General features: G+C 43.2%; 1 protein-coding gene across 1 annotated transcript in view; it reads right to left on the bottom strand.

The window, feature by feature from the left end:
- The window catches only part of adamtsl4 (ADAMTS like 4), a 38,083-nt gene extending 22,276 nt beyond the window's left edge, over positions 1-15,807 (bottom strand). The window contains exons 1-6 of the mRNA XM_087848227.1: positions 15,362-15,807; positions 15,126-15,197; positions 14,101-14,413; positions 12,550-12,613; positions 8,827-9,416; positions 7,320-8,010 (exon numbers count right to left, since the gene is read on the bottom strand). Of these exons, the coding sequence (XP_087704353.1) occupies positions 7,320-8,010; positions 8,827-9,416; positions 12,550-12,613; positions 14,101-14,123 (1,368 nt within the window). The 5' untranslated portion in view covers positions 14,124-14,413; positions 15,126-15,197; positions 15,362-15,807. The remainder of the gene's footprint in view (positions 1-7,319; positions 8,011-8,826; positions 9,417-12,549; positions 12,614-14,100; positions 14,414-15,125; positions 15,198-15,361) is intronic.
- Between the last annotated feature and the right edge of the window lie 4,171 nt (positions 15,808-19,978).

Below are 19,978 nucleotides of genomic sequence, written 5' to 3'. Positions count from 1 at the left end.
CCACAGCAACGTGACTTAATCAATGATTTCATCATTGAATACTTTGTTGCCTGTAAATGGACTGAATGAGCTGCAAAAACAAACTCTGTAGCTACATTCTTGGATTTCACTGAAACATCTCAAAAGGTTATATTTATTTATCTGCAACTACCCTTACACATGTTTTATTTGTAATCACGTATAATGTGTTGTTTCATTGTGTGGCTATTGGTATCAGTTTGTGTGTGTGATTTCTGTACACCCGTCTCTCTTGAAAAAGCGATCTCAGTCTGTTCAAATAAAGGATTTAAATAATAATAATGCTCATTATCATCATCATAGTCATCATTAACGGTCCCTGGAGCATTTGTGCTCAACTTTCCATACTTGGCACGCATTTGTTAAAGGAAAGTAGCACAAAACATACAGAAAACTTTTAGAAAAGTAAAACGTGATGTTTCATTTTAAGTGAGGATGTTGTTTAGGAATTAGGGTTTAAGGAGCCCAACTGATCGTTCATGAATAGGTGGTGGTGGTAGTTGGGGGTTGTGGGAAGATTTTCTGGCACCATCCTGACCAACGCCATTGGACTATAGTACTGTTAACCCTACACTGGGCAGTTCCATTGGATAAAAGCTTGGACAGGACCATTAGGAATGCCACTTAGTAGATTCTATTTAGTACAGGTTTGAAGTACTTTTCCTTTAATTTGGGTAATCTTTGCTATGCTACTTTCTGCTTTTACTTCAAATGTTGTATTTTCTCCTCCACAGCATTTATTTTAAACCTTATTTATTTGTCTTCTGTTTATTACTTTGCTAATCCAAATAATCCAAATCCTGCATTATTTTAGATCAACCTATCCATTAAGATACTATAGTATACTTATATACTTATATACTATATAAGCTGGAACGTTTAAGTGATATACACATCAACGAATACACATAAATCAATAATTATGATCTGATTATATACTCTATATGAATCTAAAAAGTGTCATTCGGCATAAGGGGTATGTTTACTTTAGTCACTTTAAATATATTTGAATTATACCACTTGTGCACTATAAAGCTACTTAATTACAGTTACACGCCTGCGTGTGAGACAGAAAATTGTGGCCATTGAGTTTTGGACCAGTCTTTCACATTGATTGAATTTCTTATTAAATATTCTGATCCCCGACACGTCACCCCAGTTCAAACAAATCCTGGAAACAGCCCTGTGACCAATGCTGGATCCAGATGCAGGTTTCTGGTGTATCAATATGAATGTTCATACTTTATTAAGTTGAAAAGGGTGTATATTAACTTTCCAATGTCTCTTTGTTTCTGTTATTTGTCTTTTAGTTGCTTTCAGTTTCACTTTAAATGTTAATTTTCTCACATATCTTGATTTGGTTTTACTTTCTGTTTTTGTTCTTTTCCCTCTTTTGCAACTGTCTGACTTTAATTACTGCCTGTGCCTGTGTCTCACCTCTGTGTGTGTATATAATATGTATAATATATATAATCCTTTGTCAGACTGTCTGTTCCCTGTGCCTTCTTCTTGCCCAGATAATTAGATGAAGTTGAAGGCTGGATAAATACCTCTAACACCTTTCACAGTTTTGTTATGTTTAAAGAAATTTTATACTGCTGTATAATGGACACGATATACTCTGACACTGACAAGTGACAGGTCGAAATCCACCAATAACACAGGCCAAACCGCAGCTTGGTCGGGATCTACCTTTAGCGCCGTGCGTGTCTCAGCAGAGAAACCTCTGAAGACACACTCCTATCATCTTGCTCATTGCTCATTTATTCACCACTGAAGCCCACGCCTGCACAGCTGGCAAAATCGCCTGAATACAGGTTAAGGCTGGCCGGTCATTCCTCAAGCATGACTGCAGCACAATGCAGACAAAACAACTGACGGCCGGCCCCTGCAGCCATGAATCGCCTCAGAGCACGACTAATCAGTCTCTGCGTGCATGCAAATCCATGACATACGCTGACATATGTGTGTGTATAGGTTTGTCCCGAGTGATTAACATTCTGTGCCTAATCTTGTGACTGAGGCCGTGTGCCGCCTCTTCATAGGGAAGCTTTCAGCTATGACCTGGCGGGGCGGGGGGTGTCATGAGTCCCCTAAAGGAAATACTTCTCACTAATCAAAAAACAGGCAACGAGTGAAGGCGGGAGAATGGCGAGAAACATTGATGCTGTCCTCGGGAGAAATGTGGGTTTGAGCAAAGAAAAGAAAAGAATAGTGTGGCCACAAGATCAATAAACAAGTCCAAAGCTGTGCTCAAAGCACTGAAATGCCAATTTCCATGCTTCACTTTCCATGTAGCAGCTCTACAAATCCACAACATATTTTTTAAACCAGTATGTTTTTAATACCAAGAAATCACCCTCACTTTCTTAATAACACCTGGACCTGGAGACAGAGGCAGCAAGAGTCCAACCTCTGAACCTGGAAATATTTGATCTCTCTGTGAATTCACCTCCGAGCTGCTGATGCTTAATTTCATTCATCTTTAAGAGCTGAGATGTCCCTGAGGGTGATGTAATATGGCATTAAGATTGTTTCTACTGGAACATCTTCTATATGACTTTGTAATATATATATTTATGTCCTCGTTTTTATCTAATGAGCCTTTCAGCTTGAATTCCTTCAACATTTTCTTGATTATCTTAACAAAGACGTAGATGGTGTGATTATTACAACTCTCTCTCTCTCAACTCTCGCTTTAGCTTTAAGTTTAGTTCTAGTTATCTATAATAAACTTGGTCTGAGCACTGATGCTAAAAGTCATCTTGAGCATGCTGGGAGATGGAGGAGGCATCAGACAAAACTGCATTTCATTGGATGACTGTGGAAATAAGTGTGCAACCCAATAAATAACAACCTACATCGTTAATTAATGTTGAAATTCTTGAAAGCATGCAGCCATCAGCCAAATTTGATCAAAAAAGGCTTAAAAAGTTTATTGATTTGTCCCCAAATAAAAGTTTTCTAAAGTTATATTTTTTTCTTTGGCAGTTGTACTTCTGTGGTTTTAATTCACGATTCTTCGAGTGCTACGTCTCTCGAGTGGGAGCTAACTAAACACAGACCGAAAGAGATCAAAGGAACATGGAAGTAATCAGGACGCAGTAGCTGTTAAAAGCAGGCGAAGCAGGCAGCACCTGCTTTTCTGTTTTTTTCTAGAAAAGCAGGTAGCTCTGCTAAAGCACATAAAGCTCAGATCCCTGTGAATGAGTCTGTGTGGTTTCATGCCACAACCCAGCACATCTGGGCCTGTTTGTCACTTCCTGGGAACCGCAGTGAGCGTGGCAGGGCCAGCACACACTCATTAGAGCTGAGGAGTGTGGCCTCTCAGCTCTGTTAGTCATAATATATTTTCTGTTTAATACCACTTCTGTAATGACAGAGTGTGATTAGATCATCTGACTCGCTGCAGCAGCCTGAAAACAGGAGTGTGCTTGTCTTGATGGCCAGAACGCACAGTGCTGTGTCTGTGTCGAGTCTCGAAACACCCCTCATTTCTTTATATTTTGCTTCCAACGAACCAGACTACTTTTTTGGTGGTTTTGAGTGATAGTTTAGAAAATCTTTCAAAGTTCCCAATTTTCAGTCCACTCCCTGTACCAGATCAGTTTCAGAGAAATTTCTTTTGTTTGTTAGGACACTTAACACTGACCTATGAATCATTCAACCATGAAAAAAAGGCCCTAACTTTGGATGAACCAGTGTTGTGTTTACACATAACACACAAAATGGGAAAGAACCATATTAAATTATATGTTTAGGGACTTTGTTTCTAGCAGCCTGTTAGAAAACCATCTTATTTGTTTCTATTTCTTTAATTGACAATACAAAAAAAAATGCAGTTTGACCAGAATAAAATCTTAATTATTTGTACAGCAAACAGAAGAACCTAGCTGAAAATTACTGGAATCTAAATTTGAAAAATCTGTGTTTCTAATCATCATAATATGTACAGAGGAGGTCTATAAAAGGGCAGCATTTCTGCCAGTGCTGTTGGGGATCAGTACCAAAAGTATTCCAGATATGTTTGTATATGTTGTAATAAATCAATACTATTTTGCATTTTCCTAGCAAATTGTAAAGAAAAGAGGGGTGGTGCAAGACTTTTGCACAGTGCTGTGGAAGTGGGTCAGATATAGGAGTGAAATTAGTGAAATTTTAATACATAAAAGCATTATATGCATTATCTTTTGTGTTATTGTCTCATCAAGATGAAGAGTTTGGTTTGAGGAGGGTCATAAATAATGTTGCTTTAAGCCTGTGGTTCTCAAACTGTGGCTCTGTAACCGACGGGTGGGCGCAGAACCACTGCAGGAGTTTTCTGATTTCATCTTTCTAACCTTTACCTTAAATCTCACCTCAGAGTCTTTTGTTGGTGAGGACTGAAGTTTATCTTGGCTTCCAAATTGAGGAATACAGTAAAGGAAGAAACACTGGTTTAGGTCAATGACAAGAACAATAAATTAAGAGGAAACTGGATATAGAGAGAGGACACTAAACTAGGACTAATAAAACTGTGTTTTTTTGGAAAGTGCGAGGTGGCTGTCCTGCCGGTCGTGACTATAAATGACATCATTGGGTCTGAGGAACGCTTCCTTGACTTGCTGGTGTAGAAATATTCACTGTTAGTCATTCTACGTAAATATTTACACTCATGTAAAGCACAGAAAGAGGAACCGAGACAAGATGGAGCACTTAGACGATCGCAGAAATTTATTAGAAAGACCTCGGACAGGAAGGGACAGGAGGTGTCTTTGTGAAGCGTCTGCTTCGAACTCTTTTTCCCCTCTTCTTCTCAAATTTCACCTTCTCCTCCGCTCTTCCTCACGCAGAATAACTTCTTCTCCTGTTACACACACACTTGAACCCAAACTCTTTCTCTTGCTCACACACACACACACACACACACACACACACACACACACACACACACACACACACACACACAGAGTTTTCCATGAATCTGTTTCTTCCTTTGACACAAACTTCGTCTTCCAGCAGAATCTTTTTCTTCTTCTCCATCCAAGTCAATTGTTTTGCTTCTGTGAACCACGCCTCCTTCTACACCTCTGTCCCCATCCTTCCACACTGAAACACTCATTCATTTTCCATCTCTCCCTCCCCACCTTTTTACTTCCCTTGCCCTTTGGCTCGCCCTCCCACTACTATGGGCACATTTTCTAAAAACAGTACTCCCTTTCACTACTACTTAACTGCGTCACTTCCTTTACCACCCTCCCCTTATACCCTCGCTCTGACACTTACGCACACATCTTGCACATCTGACCTTTGGCCCTTCTCGCTTCCTCTGTCCCTCTCTTGCTTCCCCATTTGCTTCACTGCAACAGCCAGTCACACTTGCAATGTGCCTCAGGCACACCGTGTTTTGACAAACACACCTAATAGATAATAGGATGTGTCATTCTCCACTGGCTCACTCCCTGAATTACAAACACACACATTATATATACAGTTCATACAAGCCTGGGCAAAGTCTTGCATTCAGCAGGACTTGAACCTATTTTTAAGACACATAAAACCAACAATCTACTGGAGCAGCAAGAGAGGCTGAAACAGAGGCTAATGTTGGGTAAATATGTAACCCAATGAGTCAGGCTCAGCCATCACAGGACTGCTATTAGCACTCTTGGCACACACAGGTCATGTATTCTGCCAGCTACTAAATCTGTTTTAAAATGGGGACTGCCGAGCACAGAACAGGACACAGACAGAAGGAAAGAAAGATAGGGGGATAAAAGACAAGCGCAGAGAGGCTGCCAAATTATCTGCAGAGGGAAAAGTCAAGGGATTGTGAGTGCCAACGTGAGTGCCCCGTTCGAGTGTCTACTTCCACTCTGATGAGAGCAAGCTGTAGATGTGGACTGTGGGGGCAGGAGGGTGTAGCTGCGCATGTGAGTGTGGCGTTCATTGAGCCCAGTCTTATCACGTCCTCCTGCGCGCCCACTTAAGATAGACCTGCTGGAATAAATAACCCAGTCACATGTCACCCTGGGTATTTTTGCCGTGATCCGAGTGCTCAATTTTGTTTAGTCGTCTCTCCATCTGCAGAGGGAGAGGTTAGCTTTTACGTATGTATCTAAGGTTTAGTCCTAATATAATTCCAATCATTCTTTAAAGCAGCTGAAAAGCTAAGAAAACTGAACAATAGCTTTGGATACTTGTTGCCACGTATACGAAAGCATTTTATTTGATCCTCAGGTATCACACAGTGTCTATAAATCAGGTATTTTTATAAATGCCTGACTACAGTTAACGCTTATTGGCTACTGGAGCTGAAATATGTAAATTTCCATGTGCTGTCGCCCTCTCCAGAGACCAGATTTGACTGATTGATAGTTGAGAAATGGCAGCGATGGCTGAAGGTTGTGTGGAAGTCTGCTGTTAATTTACAGCAGCCATAGCAAGAGATGGAAAACGTCTAAGCTTGCCAATTGTAATCCTACCAGGCTGAATGCAGCTGATGGCTGAAAATACTATCATATGTGCAGAGCCTTTGTGCTTTGAGTTATTTTCCCTTTTTTAAACAAGTAAGGTCAGCTTGAAATGGCACCATAGATACACCTAATACCTGCTGTACTGCTCGGAAACTTTATCCACAATATTCACTCTAAATCTCACAATTAATTGAGTGAAATCAAGTGCGGCGTTCTCGCCTGAGTGAAGCCTGATTTGCTGCGAGGTCGACCCCAGATTCTCACCTGTGCGTTGACAGTGAGTTGGCCCATCTGGCACGAGCAGCCCGACGGTGTCTCTGGCTCCTCTTCTTGGCAGCTCTCTGCTCAGATAAAGCTCTCACTGTGCTGCACTGATAGGTATGGAGCAGGTCGCAACCCCAATCATAAGACGGCAATCAATGCAGGGCCCGAGCCAGATGTGCTAGGTGCACGCATTTGCCCAGAGTAACACCCACAGTGTTTATACTCACATGTATGTGTGCTGTAAAGACATGCACATGTGCTTAACTATTTGTGTAGTTTCACTGGAGTAAATGTGTGTTCTGGTTGTGTCCCAGAATACACAAATGGCATGGCGTGGCGCAAGCAGTAGCAGGCATTTTCCGTCTCAGTGCTCAGAGACAACCAGCTACTGTTGGAACTGGAGAAACTGGAGAATGGTCTACCTATCAAATATTCACTGCACGCATACGAAGCGAGCGCGACTATAGACTGAATGATTGGGTGTGAAGCCGGTAAATTAAGTAGAAAATTAATTAATTAATTACATTACAATTGGTTTGAAGACTCACAGGTGAAGATTTGGACACAATCTTTAGGTCTTACCTGCGAGAAACACCTGCGGTACTCCTTCTCCGGCCCTGCGCATGTGTACGTGCGAGGAGCCCCACCTTCTCTGCCTGACTCCATCCCCAGGTGGGAAACGTGCGGGTGCTGTAAGGGGTAGATGCTTCCGGCAGGTGGAGCTTGGGGACTGAAGGCCGGGTGGAGCTCCCTGTCTCTGTGCACAGGGCTGCTGCGGTGGAGAGGTGGGGAAAAAGGTGAACCGGCTGCAGGGGAGTAGGGCCGCGACAGAGGAGGGACGGGTGGAGGTGGGGCAGTGACGGAGTTCCAGTCAAACCGTTGGCGGTTACTGAAGACAGACGGTAGCGAGGAACGTGATAAGGGACGAGGAGGTGGAACTTGCCCTCTGGCCCTCCCGTGCTGTGTATGGGTGTGAGAGGGTCGCAGCAGAGGGCGGATGGTGGGAACTGTGGGCACCTTCTCTGCGGCAGGTGTCTCAGAAATCTCCCGCTCTGCATTCTCCTCCTCCTGCCTGTCCCTTTCATCCCTCTCAGCCTCCTCTTCCTCTCCCCTGTTACTCTCTGTGATGTCCTCAGGAGCAGCCTGTTCGGGCGCTACTGTGGCATCTTCAGTGCCGTTCACAGTGTGGCGAGCTTGGCGGTTTTGACGATGCAAAGGCAGAGAGAAGGGAACTCTGCCGTATCCAAACTGACCTGGACGGATGCTGGAAGACCTGAGGGTCAAAAAGAAAAGGCAGATGAAGTAGAGGAAGGAGAAGAGACAGAGATGCAGAGGCAGTCACACAGACAGAGTGGCAGAGTACATTTATTATAAACGACACACAACCAGCAGACTGTGGTGAGCGGGAAGGGTAATGCCTTGCCTGTCTGGATGACAGAAACCAGACGTAATGATGTAATAATACAGTAGATACCAGAAACAGAGATGGGCAAAATGCCAGTTCCCAAAGCTTGAAACATAATAACAAACCCTGTAACGCTTAAACAATGTCAGCGGTTTAACTAATGACACCTGAATGAAGCCACAACATGTTAGTCGAACATTACTCTGAAAACAAACCGGCAGTTTCTTTCATTTTTGCAACATCACACCTTCCGTCACGCCCAGTGATCAATCTTTTCTTGTGTTTTTGTCCACGGCGATGCTGTTGTTCCCCATCCAAACAACTGAGTCCGTCTATTTATCCTAAACAAACCGCCGTTGCTACTGCCAGCGATGCAAAACTCACTTCCTTTGACATTTTCCTGGAAAAAGCGAACTCAAGAGTGCTGAGTAAGGCAAAATGTAAATGTTCTGTTTTTTGGTTTTTTTGTAACTGTGATAGAAAGAAGCTTACGTAGATTAGCATCCTTAAATTTGGACCTTGTTTTTCTTGACTTGGTGGTTTATAGGTCATCATCCTTAAGGTGTTTTGTTACGCTGTTACGTCACAACTGGGTGGGTTACAAGTGCAGTGGTGCACCCAAACTGTTGCTCTTCAAGTAAAATTAGCTGTGTTTTTTTGGTCTTTTTTTTTAAAATCACTAACCTTCTTGTAGGTAAACCCTCCCGGCTGGTGGAGACCGACCTTCTGCTCCCCCCTCCTCCTGCTCTCAGTGCTCCAGGATTGGTTGGTCGCCTGATGACCCGTGCTGGCTGGTTGTAGCCGTGTGCTGGCGCACGGTAGGGAGATCTGAAAACAGGAGGCACGGGGTCTTGATTGTTTGAGGAGAATTCTGGCTGGTACAAAGGAGGTGATCGATTGGTTTGCGCTGGTACGGGAGGCCCTCCTCCTCCTCCTTCAGCGGGTGTGTCCCGATAAAGAGGCAATCCAGGGTTTTGATTGGTGGAGACTGACGTAGAGCGATAAGGCAGGTGGTGCTGCCCAGGGTAACGAGGAGGATAATAGGGACGCACAGGTGAGACGGCAGGATCTCCGACGCCCCCGGGCAGATAACCTGCCCAGTTTGGTGGAGAGTGGGATAGTGGAGGGGCCTGCGGAGGAGGTGGAGGTAAACACTTCCTGCTCCTCTGTGAGATGCCCACGCCACAGGTTTGAGAGCATTCTGACCACTCCCCCCATGTTGACCACACGCCTGCTGCAGGCTCAAACACCTGTCTGGACCTTCGACCTGCCACCTGAGACACAAACACACACAAGCTGTCAATAAAAAGCGGTGCCAAGATCAGACAGACATGGCGACATCCTAAAATCTCATTCAACGGAAGAAAATCCAAACAGGAGTATCAAAGATAAACGATGATGATAATACTACTACTACTAATAATAATATTAATAATAATTGCATTAGATCAAAGAGGGCAAGTGTGACATATATGAAGCAACACTTTATGATTTAAACAAACACGATAAAACTGTTTCTGATGAAGTGATCACCTTTACTGACATACTCAAGCTACTCTTCGAAAAAGCAAAACCTTGTTGTAAAATTTTAAAGATGTCTTGAACAATAGTTCTCTGGTCTTAATATCTTAATAGAATTATGAATGCAAAAAAGTACCATCCGATTTTAATCCACCATACAATACTATCAGGAAAGGATCTGATTGGCAACAGCTTCATTTTTCAGCATCACAACGATCCCACACTGCAAATACACTAAATACCCTCCCCACAACCCGGACCTCCACTTTACAAAAAAGTGTTGGATCATCTTGACAGAGAACAGAACAAAAGGAAGCCAACATCCAAAGAAGAGCTCTTCAAGAGTCCTTGAAGAAGTCTGGAGAACTATTCCTGATGACTACTTACAGATGCTGTGAGAAAGCTGCCTCAGAGAGTTCATGCTGTGTTTAAGAATAAAGGTACCAAATCTTGACTTACAAGCTCATGAGAATTGCACAAACTCTAATATACTGTATTTCTACGTTCTATGTTTCAATAAACTGCTGCAACTATTTAGTTGTTTAAAGATTTGAATGTCAAAAAAGTCTATAAAGGTAAAAGAAAATTTGCTAAGTATGTTAAAGTGCTCCAATAAACCACTGCAGCAGCTGCAACTCTGACTCAAAGGGTGAAACTTGCAAACCCTGACAATAATTTAAAGAAGTTCTTAACTCAGTAATAACTGCCATTGCAAAATCCAAACTGTCTCGAAATCCTTTTTCTTCACAGAAACAGAGTTCACTGATGAGCTATAGTCTCATGAATTTCCTTCCTCTGGGGCCAAAATATAAATCCTACACATACTATCCTTCGCCGAGGCTTAGGAGAGACTCCGGCACCTGCCAGCAGCTTGTGAGCAGGAGGAGCCGGCGTCGTATGGACGCACTGCAGAAATGACAAAAATCAGGGCTGATTGCTCTGTGCAGTCTTGTTTGTACATATGAATGTGTGTGAATGCATGTATGTCTGTGCCAGTTCAGGCTTTGCTCTCTTCCTCTGTGGTCATAAAGAAATGTTTCTCCTCTCGTTTCATAACTGAAGCACTGGCCTGGTTGGCAGACCTGCAAACATGCGAGCTGAACAAAAGTTTCCATTGAGAACGAATCAAAACGTGAATCTGTGCTCTGCTTCTCTCCTCTCTCTTTCCAAGTGTGTAAATGCATGTCTATATTGGCAGAAATGTGCAAGTAAACATCTTGTACAAACTGTTTGTGGACAGAGGAGAAAGGGGACAAATGTAAGCCTGAGCGCATGTGCGGGCATGCTCTGATCCTCCAGTTGGCCACCAGATTATAAAAAAAAAGAAAGTTCCTGTCTTGGTCTGGGGTAACATGGCAGGAGGGTGGGAGAAAAAGAAAGAGAAAGAAGTGAGGAGGATGAGGAGGGGGTCGAGGTGCACATGTGTGTGTGTGTGGAAGTGGGGAGGCGTGCTCTGTTGTAATGAGTGACATCAAACACAGCTGCCACATAACTGGGACCATTAACGAGCTCCGTGCAGTGACCCCCACAGCAGCCACCGCCGACCTCTGGAGCTACTGGTTAAACTCCAGCGACACTGCTCCTCTACCAGGCCTGGACCAGTCAGGGGTGCAGATATGTCTTCCCTCCGCGCAGTCATTTTCCAAGATCACACTGGTGGGACTTTGCCCTTTAAAGCCGTTTTTTTAAAACAATATTCACACGGCCAGATTACAGTTAAAGAGTGGCTTTAATCATTAGTGGCATTGTAGGTTTCCAGTGGAAGAGAACTTTTTCCTCCTTCTTTCATCTTACGCTTTCATCTTATTGTCAGAGAGACACATTTTGGCTTGTGGCCTTCAAGATAAAAATGCAGCTCTTTACAAAGAACATTCACGTGAATAAAGTGATAAAAATGATGCTAAAAAAGGGAGAAAGAAATGTGCACATGTACAATACAGTACAAATGAGAGGAGTCTGACACAAAGGTCAACGAAGCGACGCACAAATTGGACGACTGATTGAATATAACACTGATCATTATAAGTCAGTAAGCTTTGGTTCTTATGGTTGTTGTATGTTTCAAGAGACGTTCTTTCCAAAGACGTGCTGCTTTATAGGTAGAGAAGCATCTTTGTCCTCCTGTGTGGTGAAACACAGGTGTGTCGTTCACCTGAAAGAAGCTAATGCCACAGAGAACTCATTCAATAACTAAAACTGAACCTGGCTCTACTTTTGCAGCAATGCAACAGGTCCATCATCATCATGCTTGGCATTAAAAGCAGTTTTATTAATAATGTAGGTTTTTTTTAACCTATTTAGCTTGCAAATGTAGCAATAAAACAGTAATGAGCAACTAGTTTCCAATGTGGTGCTGTGTGTTGCTGAATCTGTTTACTCTGTAATGAATTTTTGGGCCAAGCAGCACACGTCCGCTTTGGTCTTAGCCTGATCATCTGTTAAATTCATCTTCAAAGTGCTAAAAATAGGGTTGCTGTTCTTGTTTAATTAAAAGATGCTGAGATCTGTTGGGAATTGCAAACTTTAGGCTCCAGCATTTCTCCCCTGACTGCCTTTTCTTGCCTAGTTGCAGTACGAGGATGCTAAAGTAAATCATAGAGGGAATGTTAATCCCCCCAAAACACTTAATTTGTTCAGTTTTGACTGATAAAGTCTCACAATAGCTGCATAAAGCATGATGACTACATATTTTGCTATTTGTCTTTCACTGGACGTCCTCACGGGCAGTAAGGACAGGATGGACGCCTTCATGTCCTGTAACTCTTTCAGCGTGAGTGACGTTTAAGAGAAGGTGAACCTGTCCTTTCAACTGCTGTCACCTTTCACCCCTCTGAAGCGAAACTGTTGTGTTGAGCTAACTTAACGATCTAATGGCTCATGGCTCACCTTCCTCTTGGCAGTCCTGGTCACGGAGGTCGTGACCACCACAAAGCTCCACAGCACATAGAGCCTGGAGGGACAAAGAACAGAGGGTAAAAAAGTGGGAGATATACAGGATTTAAAATATCAGCAGGTTGAATGAGGTCTTTTGTAAAGCACACAGTTAATCCATGACCTGCTATATAATGTTCAGACTTCCCTGTTGAGGGATTGTCAGCTTTCTTAAACTTTTCCTTCAGTGTACATTTGTTTTAAAAGGTGTTACAAGTGTTACCCAAACACCTTATTAAATGTTCCAGTGACCTAAGTGTACTTTACCAACCAATTATGACCCTTTCTCCCCCACTCTGGGTGGCCTGTGGGCTCAAATGGGTGTGAACAAAAGTTTCTTTTTCCCCCTTCAAGGATCACAGGCAAGCATCTCAATCAATCTGGGAAAGCCTGTGAGGTGCTAACAAACTAATGGGTTTTAACAGCAAGCATGTTTTCCCTCCGCATGCCTCTCCCTGCGTGTGTACACACCCTGAGGATGTGGTTTTTGGAGAGACACACACACAGCTGCCACGCTCTCGGGCTCAATAAGTTGCAACATCCGAAATCATCTTGTAATTTCAGCTACTTTTAATTCGAAGGTGTGATGTTCAAAGACGTGCTGTATGGCTGGGGTGGCTTTGGAGTTGTTGAATTGGGCATGAAGCAACAACTGGGGATTATGTTGAGTCGCTGACTGGGCTGGGCAAAAGCTGTTCACCTGAAAAAGTAGTTTAAATCCTCACATGAGTCGTAGAAGTCTCACTATTCATTGAGAAAGTAAAAAGGAAAAAAAAAAAAAGTCAGATAATACACTTGTTTCAAAGTCTGTCTATAATTATCATAGAAACCGAGACAAGTGTATTGAAACAACAGGGATAAATTCTTTCCATCTGACAAGGAAAATAGCCAGAACACGATCCTAAACTACTTGCTAAGATGGACCTTTCAGCGCTCACCACCAGAACCAAACCATCCCCACAATCACCAGTCCGCAAGCCACATGTAGTCAGAGTAATTGGTCCCTTCTACCCAGTGTGGTGCACCGCCGCGGTCGCTGGAAGTTTCCCCACACCAGACTACACAATTACCCCCGAAAAACACAAAGATCCCGCACAACAGAGCCGCTCAGGCCGAAGTAAAGACCCCCTACGCGGGTCCACGTTTCCCTCGCCGCTACAGTGGCACATTGTAGAATAACCTCAGAGCAGCGGGGACAGGGGAACAGAGGGAGAAAGAGAATTATATCAGTGGAGAAAACTCCCAAAATTCTGCCCCGAGGAGACAGAGGGAACTCCGAGCTAAAAAAAAAACAGTCGCCTTTGGGTGAATTCCTTTCAGATTACCTGGACAGCGCCCAGTGCGCAACAAGAGGGCATCGTGCGTAAAACCACAAACTTTACCACAAAACAAAACAACTTTCTGAAACAACTCTGCGCACAAAGTTGGACTCAGACACCCATGTGGTGTTTTCTACGGACAGACCGAGAGAAGCAGCAGGGTGCAGCAGACGTGAAGAAGTTTTACCTGAACAGCAAACCGAGCTGCATGCTCCAAGAGTCTCCCGCACGGTCCCGACTCCGCTCACAGATAATAATTATCAGTCCAGTTTAGTGGTCTAATCCGATCTGCGGAGCCCTGAAAGAAACGTGATAAAGTCCTGCGAGGACTTCAGCTCTCTTCTCTCTCTCTCTTCTCACTCTCTCTCTCTCTGTCCCCTTCCTCCTGTCACAGTCACTCCCCGTGATTTCTGGAGAGTGGGAAGAGTTTCGTTTTTTTCTCTTTCAGTGCCGTTCACTCGACAACTTCTTTGGGTTCTTAATATAAACTAGTGTGACGCCTGACAGCGCGGCGGGGGGGCACGGGAGAAAGAGAGACAGAGAAAGGGGTGGGGGGACAAAAAAATGGACAGATTACACAACTTTCTCACACACTCTCCCTCTCTCTTTCACACATGAAAAACACCCCCCACCCCCATCCCCACCCAGCGTAAAACGCGCTCATAACACACACTCACTATGGACCCTGACTGAGCTATAATAACTCTCAGAGCCGCTTTCTTAGTTGCTCAATCTAACATAAGAATGCCCCATTGTGCTTGGTCACACTGATCAGTAGTAATGATCTAAACACTGTCAGGAACAGCCCTGAGCTGGCAGCATCTGCAGCAGCAGCACTTTAAAGGGGGAAGTACAAAGAATTATGAGCTTACTGTTGTGCCAACACAAACACTAATTGTTGTCTGACAAAGTTACAGACACAAATTCCAAGTGGGAGATATATGTGTGTTTTTATTTTGGGTGGATGAAATATGGCTGTTGACTTACTGGAGCAAAAAAAAAAAAAAAAGACTTTTTCTCATAACTGTTTAATCACATTTAAAGACTGTAACCAGACATGCTTCACCAATTTGGAGCTCAGATAAATAGACCCAAGAAACACGGCTCCCCTGAGCACAGATTTCACTCTGTGTGTGTGTGTTTGAGAGAGAGAGAGAGAGCAGGAGCTTTGGTTGGAAGCAGATGTGAAAACTGTCTGTTTGGTCCACCAACCTTTCCAGTCGGTACCAGGAGGCGTCTCTAAAGGAGGGGTCCTATCCATCCCCCCCTCCCCCAAATCCTGGACTGGATTATTCAATGGCCAGGGGTCCATGCACAATTAGGGGCACAGCCAAGAGTTATAAATGAGAAAACAAATACATAAACAAGTTGGTCTTTATGCCACTAAAATTACCAATAAAACAACAAAAAAACATGAATATGTGATATATTATTTATCTTGAAATTACACAATTGCTAGAATTCACTGATCCATAGCACATTGTTGTTGTTGTTTTTCTTTCCCACAAAAATGTAAACAGTTCAAACATTAAAGCTGTTGAGAAAATGCTCAGCAAGCTTAGCCAGAGGGTAGCTGCTGCAGGGGCTCTCGGTGAAGTGGATTCCCAGACATCTGACTCCAAGTCGTGGCTGGAAGTAAATGAAGAAGCAAAGGAACAAGGTGAATGCAGGTGTGTCTCTCTATGTGTGTTAGGATATTTAACAGAGTATTATCATTATGAATAACAATGTTAAAAAGATTTTTCTGGTCATTTTCCATTTATTATAAGAGAACTCGCCTTTAGTGAAGATGCATTATGACAGTTACATTTCAGTTTCTTTGGACTCTATAATCAAAGATTTAGGGTCACCTGATCCAGCCCTAACTACATTATCTAAAATAGGAAAGCATAATCTTAAAAGTAGAGAGGGTGTCTGTCTCGCAGGCCTGAAAGCTGAAGGCTCTGCCTCCCAATCTACTCATATATATATATACCAGGAACCACAAGTAAACCAGCAGTCTGCGAGCAAACTGCTCTATTGGGGAGATACGGTAGTTTTAGGTCTTTAAAATAAGCTGAGGCCTACATTTGTTCCCAGGGTAAGTAAGATGATCTGTGCATGCCCCAACCCCTCTCAGACACAAACATAGACACCTGAACTATGATCGCTTCCTAACTCCTTCAATCAATAACTATTGGCAAATAGTTGAAATAATAATCTTGATCACGTTTTTCAATATTACTACATTAAGCTTCTTAGCAGTAAATAAGGTAGTTAAAATGACGCCATTATATATTGCACATAGCAAGTACTTTTACTTTAAGTACTTTAATATATTTTGAAAGTAATACTTCTGTACTTTAACAGAGGAAATGAATGCAGGATTTTTGCTGTAACAGAGTATTTTGACAGTCAGCTGTGTGGTGGAGGTGGACTGGGTGGGTGGTCCACCAGCTGTTAGGTTGGTGGTTTGTTTCTCCTCAATTCCTGCAAGTCTAACTATCCTTGGACGAGATCCTGAACATCAGATTGCTCCAGATGCATCCATTAGTGTGTGTGTGTGATTGTGTGTTAGCTTAAAAAACACTATATGTGTAGATTAAGTGTGCACTGCTGTGTATGTGAATGACTGGGTAAATGGAGTTTGATGCGTAAAGTCCAGTCTATTTTTCATGCGGTCAAAGATTTCAGTAGTTGTACCACCAATTCAACTTCATTACTGTAACCTCTACTTCACAATAACAAGAGTCTCAGGTACTTAAATCCTAAGTAAAGATGATCAAACAATAGTCAAACAATCACGTCATCCACACTGAGCGAGGACTTGGCAAAAGTGGGGGGTAAGAATTCCCTTCAAAGAACACAACCGGGGTCAGGGAGGGGCAGGAATCTGCCTCGACCAGCTGGGGATGAAGGGCACAGAGAGACGTTAGCATTATTCATTAAACATGCTAATAAACAAAAAGTAAAAAGCAACTTTCAGATTCATGTCCAGGGCCACTTTTAATGCAGTACCACATGTTTTATGGCGCAGTGCACTGCAAAAGAGCCTGAAAATCATACCCGATGTTTACTTCTCCAACTTGCAAAGGTGTATTTACTTCTGATTGGACTTTCTGATTTCCCACGAGGGAAAATGTGTTTAAATGTGTCACCATATTTAAAAAACAAAACAAAACATCCTGGTTGGTTTGGTTTTCTAAAACAGAACACACCAAACAGCCAAACAGCTCACAGGGTGACAGTGGGGGTAAAGAGTGTCATTTAGATCACACGCAGAGGGTGTATATATACAAACACAGCTATTACTTCTTTAGTTGCATGGAAAAGAACTGGTAGTCATCTGCTGTCTATTAACATTGACAAATTTAATAACAGTAGGGAGATGCATTGTTTTTCTTCATGTGCTGCACAAAAAGAAATAAGAAAGAATGAGTGTCACAAACAAGAAAATGGCTTATTCTCTTAAATAAGATTTATGTATGAACAACATCTAAGGCACGAAAGCATTAAAATTATGAGTTTGTTTTGTGTTCTTTATTTTTGGGCTGTGCATTCTTTCTTTTTTTTAAAGATATGTGCTCGATCCGTGGATCTGGTTTACGTTATTAGCTGGTGTCATGCCCCTTGAGGCCTGGGCATAGCTGCATGACACATTAATAAAAAACATAATCTCCTCACCACTGAAAATAGTGAGGCGGGGAAAGTTCAGAGCATGTGAAGAGTAAAGACGAGAGGAGGATCAGCTCAGAGAAAAAGCAGAGCATGAGAGGACAGCGGGAGGAAAGAGGAACGATGGAGATTCGTTTTCTAGTGTGTCTCCTCGAGATCAGAGCCCAGAGAGCCAACATCACAGCCCCCTGCTACTTGTAAGACATTATCTCACTCAAGGTCACTTCTGATCCCGCTCTTGAACCTCCTCATTAACATTTCCCTCCCTGCTACCCTGAGGCAAAGAGCCGACACGGTGTAAACGAGAGCGGGAAAGGAGGGCGTGCATGTGAGTTATAGTTGGACACGTATTAACACACCCAGGGTTAGCCCGCTGCTTTTCTTGGCAACAATGTGGACACGGCAATGGTGACGGAGATTAGCGACTTCAAAGCCCGCTAAGAGCAGATGACTGAAGACTAAACAACATTACAGACTGGGCTTAAGATCTAATCTGTCAAAATAAAAAACAAGTTCATGTAAAATCAAGAAATGCGCGGGTGGAGTGGGTGAATACAGGGAGACACACACACTCTATACGTACATCGTGTGTGCGTGTGCTTTTTGTGCGTTATTAGTGTAAAGGATATCTCTGTACTTCTAAGCACCATGTCTATCAGTAACTACAATTAGCCAGAGGTCATTGCCATGGCTACCACTGGCCCGTGACCACTTATAGCCCTCTTTGCCCCCCCCCCCCTCCGTTGCCCCCTATCTATGTCTTTCTTCTCCTTCCTTCCCTATCTATCTTTCTCTGGATCCTTGAGAAGCAATAACTTACATGCCGGCCTGTCGACACGCACCACCAACCGCAGGACCCTGATTAGCAAAATGTCTCTCTCAACTAGTCACCACAGCACAGAGATAATGTGTGTTTATGTGTGTGTGTGTGTTTGTGTGTGTGCATGTGTCCGGGGAGGTCTATATGTAGCAGCAGATCTGTTATTTGTCTCGGCTGGCTGATCTGAGTAATAGCACTGCAGATCAGAGTAGCAGGGCCCTGTGGGAGTGATAAATCACTTGAAAAACTTCTAGTATGTACACACACCCTGAGTCCAAAAAACACACACGCCTCAGCCTCAAGCACAGGAACAGTAGGCCCGCGACCATTTCGCTGTTACGGTTAATGAGGGCTCCTGGCTTCTTCAGGTCAGCAGACGGGTTGGGCCTCGGGGCTGGACCGCTGTGTGCTAAAGGTGGCAGCAGGGCGGAGAGATGATAGAGACGGAAGCGGGGGAAGGCTCGGTCCTGCAACACTCTTACAGTAATGATAACAAAGAGCTCATTTCACATTCAGCCACTGACCTACAGAAGAGTCAGCGCTGAAACACGCTTCAACAAAGATGTATGTAGGCACCTCTGCGTGGGGAGGAGGGAGAAGTTTCATCTGTTGGTTCATCCAAGCGGAAATTAATCAGCAGTTATCGGATGTACTGGCATGAGATTATAAAACTTTCACGGTGCACAGAGGATGAATCCTGCACACAGCGCTGCTCAAACTTTTTCTAGTTGTTCCACTTAAAGGCTGAAAAAGGTCATCAACAGTGAAAAAACTTTATTGAAACAAAAGTCAGCATGCTGTTTGTTTTCCCCACATAAGTCATAAATATTCTGTTGGTTTCCCTCTGCATGCCCCACCTCCAGACACTCTGTGCCTCCTCAAAGGTGACCTCCTCACAGTTTTCACACATGACCTTTGGATAATATCCAAAGTTATGCATGCAGCATGCAGCAGTGTTTTCACTGCCAGGCTGACCAGATGACCCTCTTTATGTGGGACTGCACTTCATTGATGAACTGTCACAAGCTTTTCTGCTTTTTCTCAATATGATGGAAACTACCACAAAAAATGAAGCAGCGCTATATTCTGAGAAATATTGTTTTTATCTTTTTTTCACAGGAGTTATTTTTGAATTTCACACCAGGATATTTCTGTTATAGTATGCCTGTGTCATTATTTCTGTGTCATTATGTGTCAAAAGTGCTAAAGTTGTCAGATATGGCTCAAAAAGATATGCCAATCTGCGGCACACAGAAACCCAAAAAACTGCTACCAGACAGAGGAGCAGCTGAAATAACAGTGAAATACAATCCAGACATTCAGGCTACCTCTCAGTAGTTGTCCCACACAAACACATGTAGTTTGTTGGGATCTGGTCACTCTTCTGACTGCTCCATTTACTTTACATAAGGATGTTGCCTAAGCAGAGCTGGCAGCAGGCAGGTAAACCCACTCACTCACTGTGAACTCACAGGACACGTACCACATGTGCACAGCTGGACATCACATGGATTTATAGAGAGTTGAGAGGAAAATAAAAATGTAATAATCATTGAGACTGTGTCAGATTTGAGTAAAACAATTCTCAGTT

This window comes from Neolamprologus brichardi, chromosome 11 (assembly GCF_056152115.1).
Source record: "Neolamprologus brichardi isolate AB-2024 chromosome 11, ASM5615211v1, whole genome shotgun sequence".
In the NCBI taxonomy this organism is placed as follows: Eukaryota; Metazoa; Chordata; class Actinopteri; order Cichliformes; family Cichlidae; genus Neolamprologus; species Neolamprologus brichardi.
This window is presented reverse-complemented; position numbering and strand designations above follow the sequence as displayed.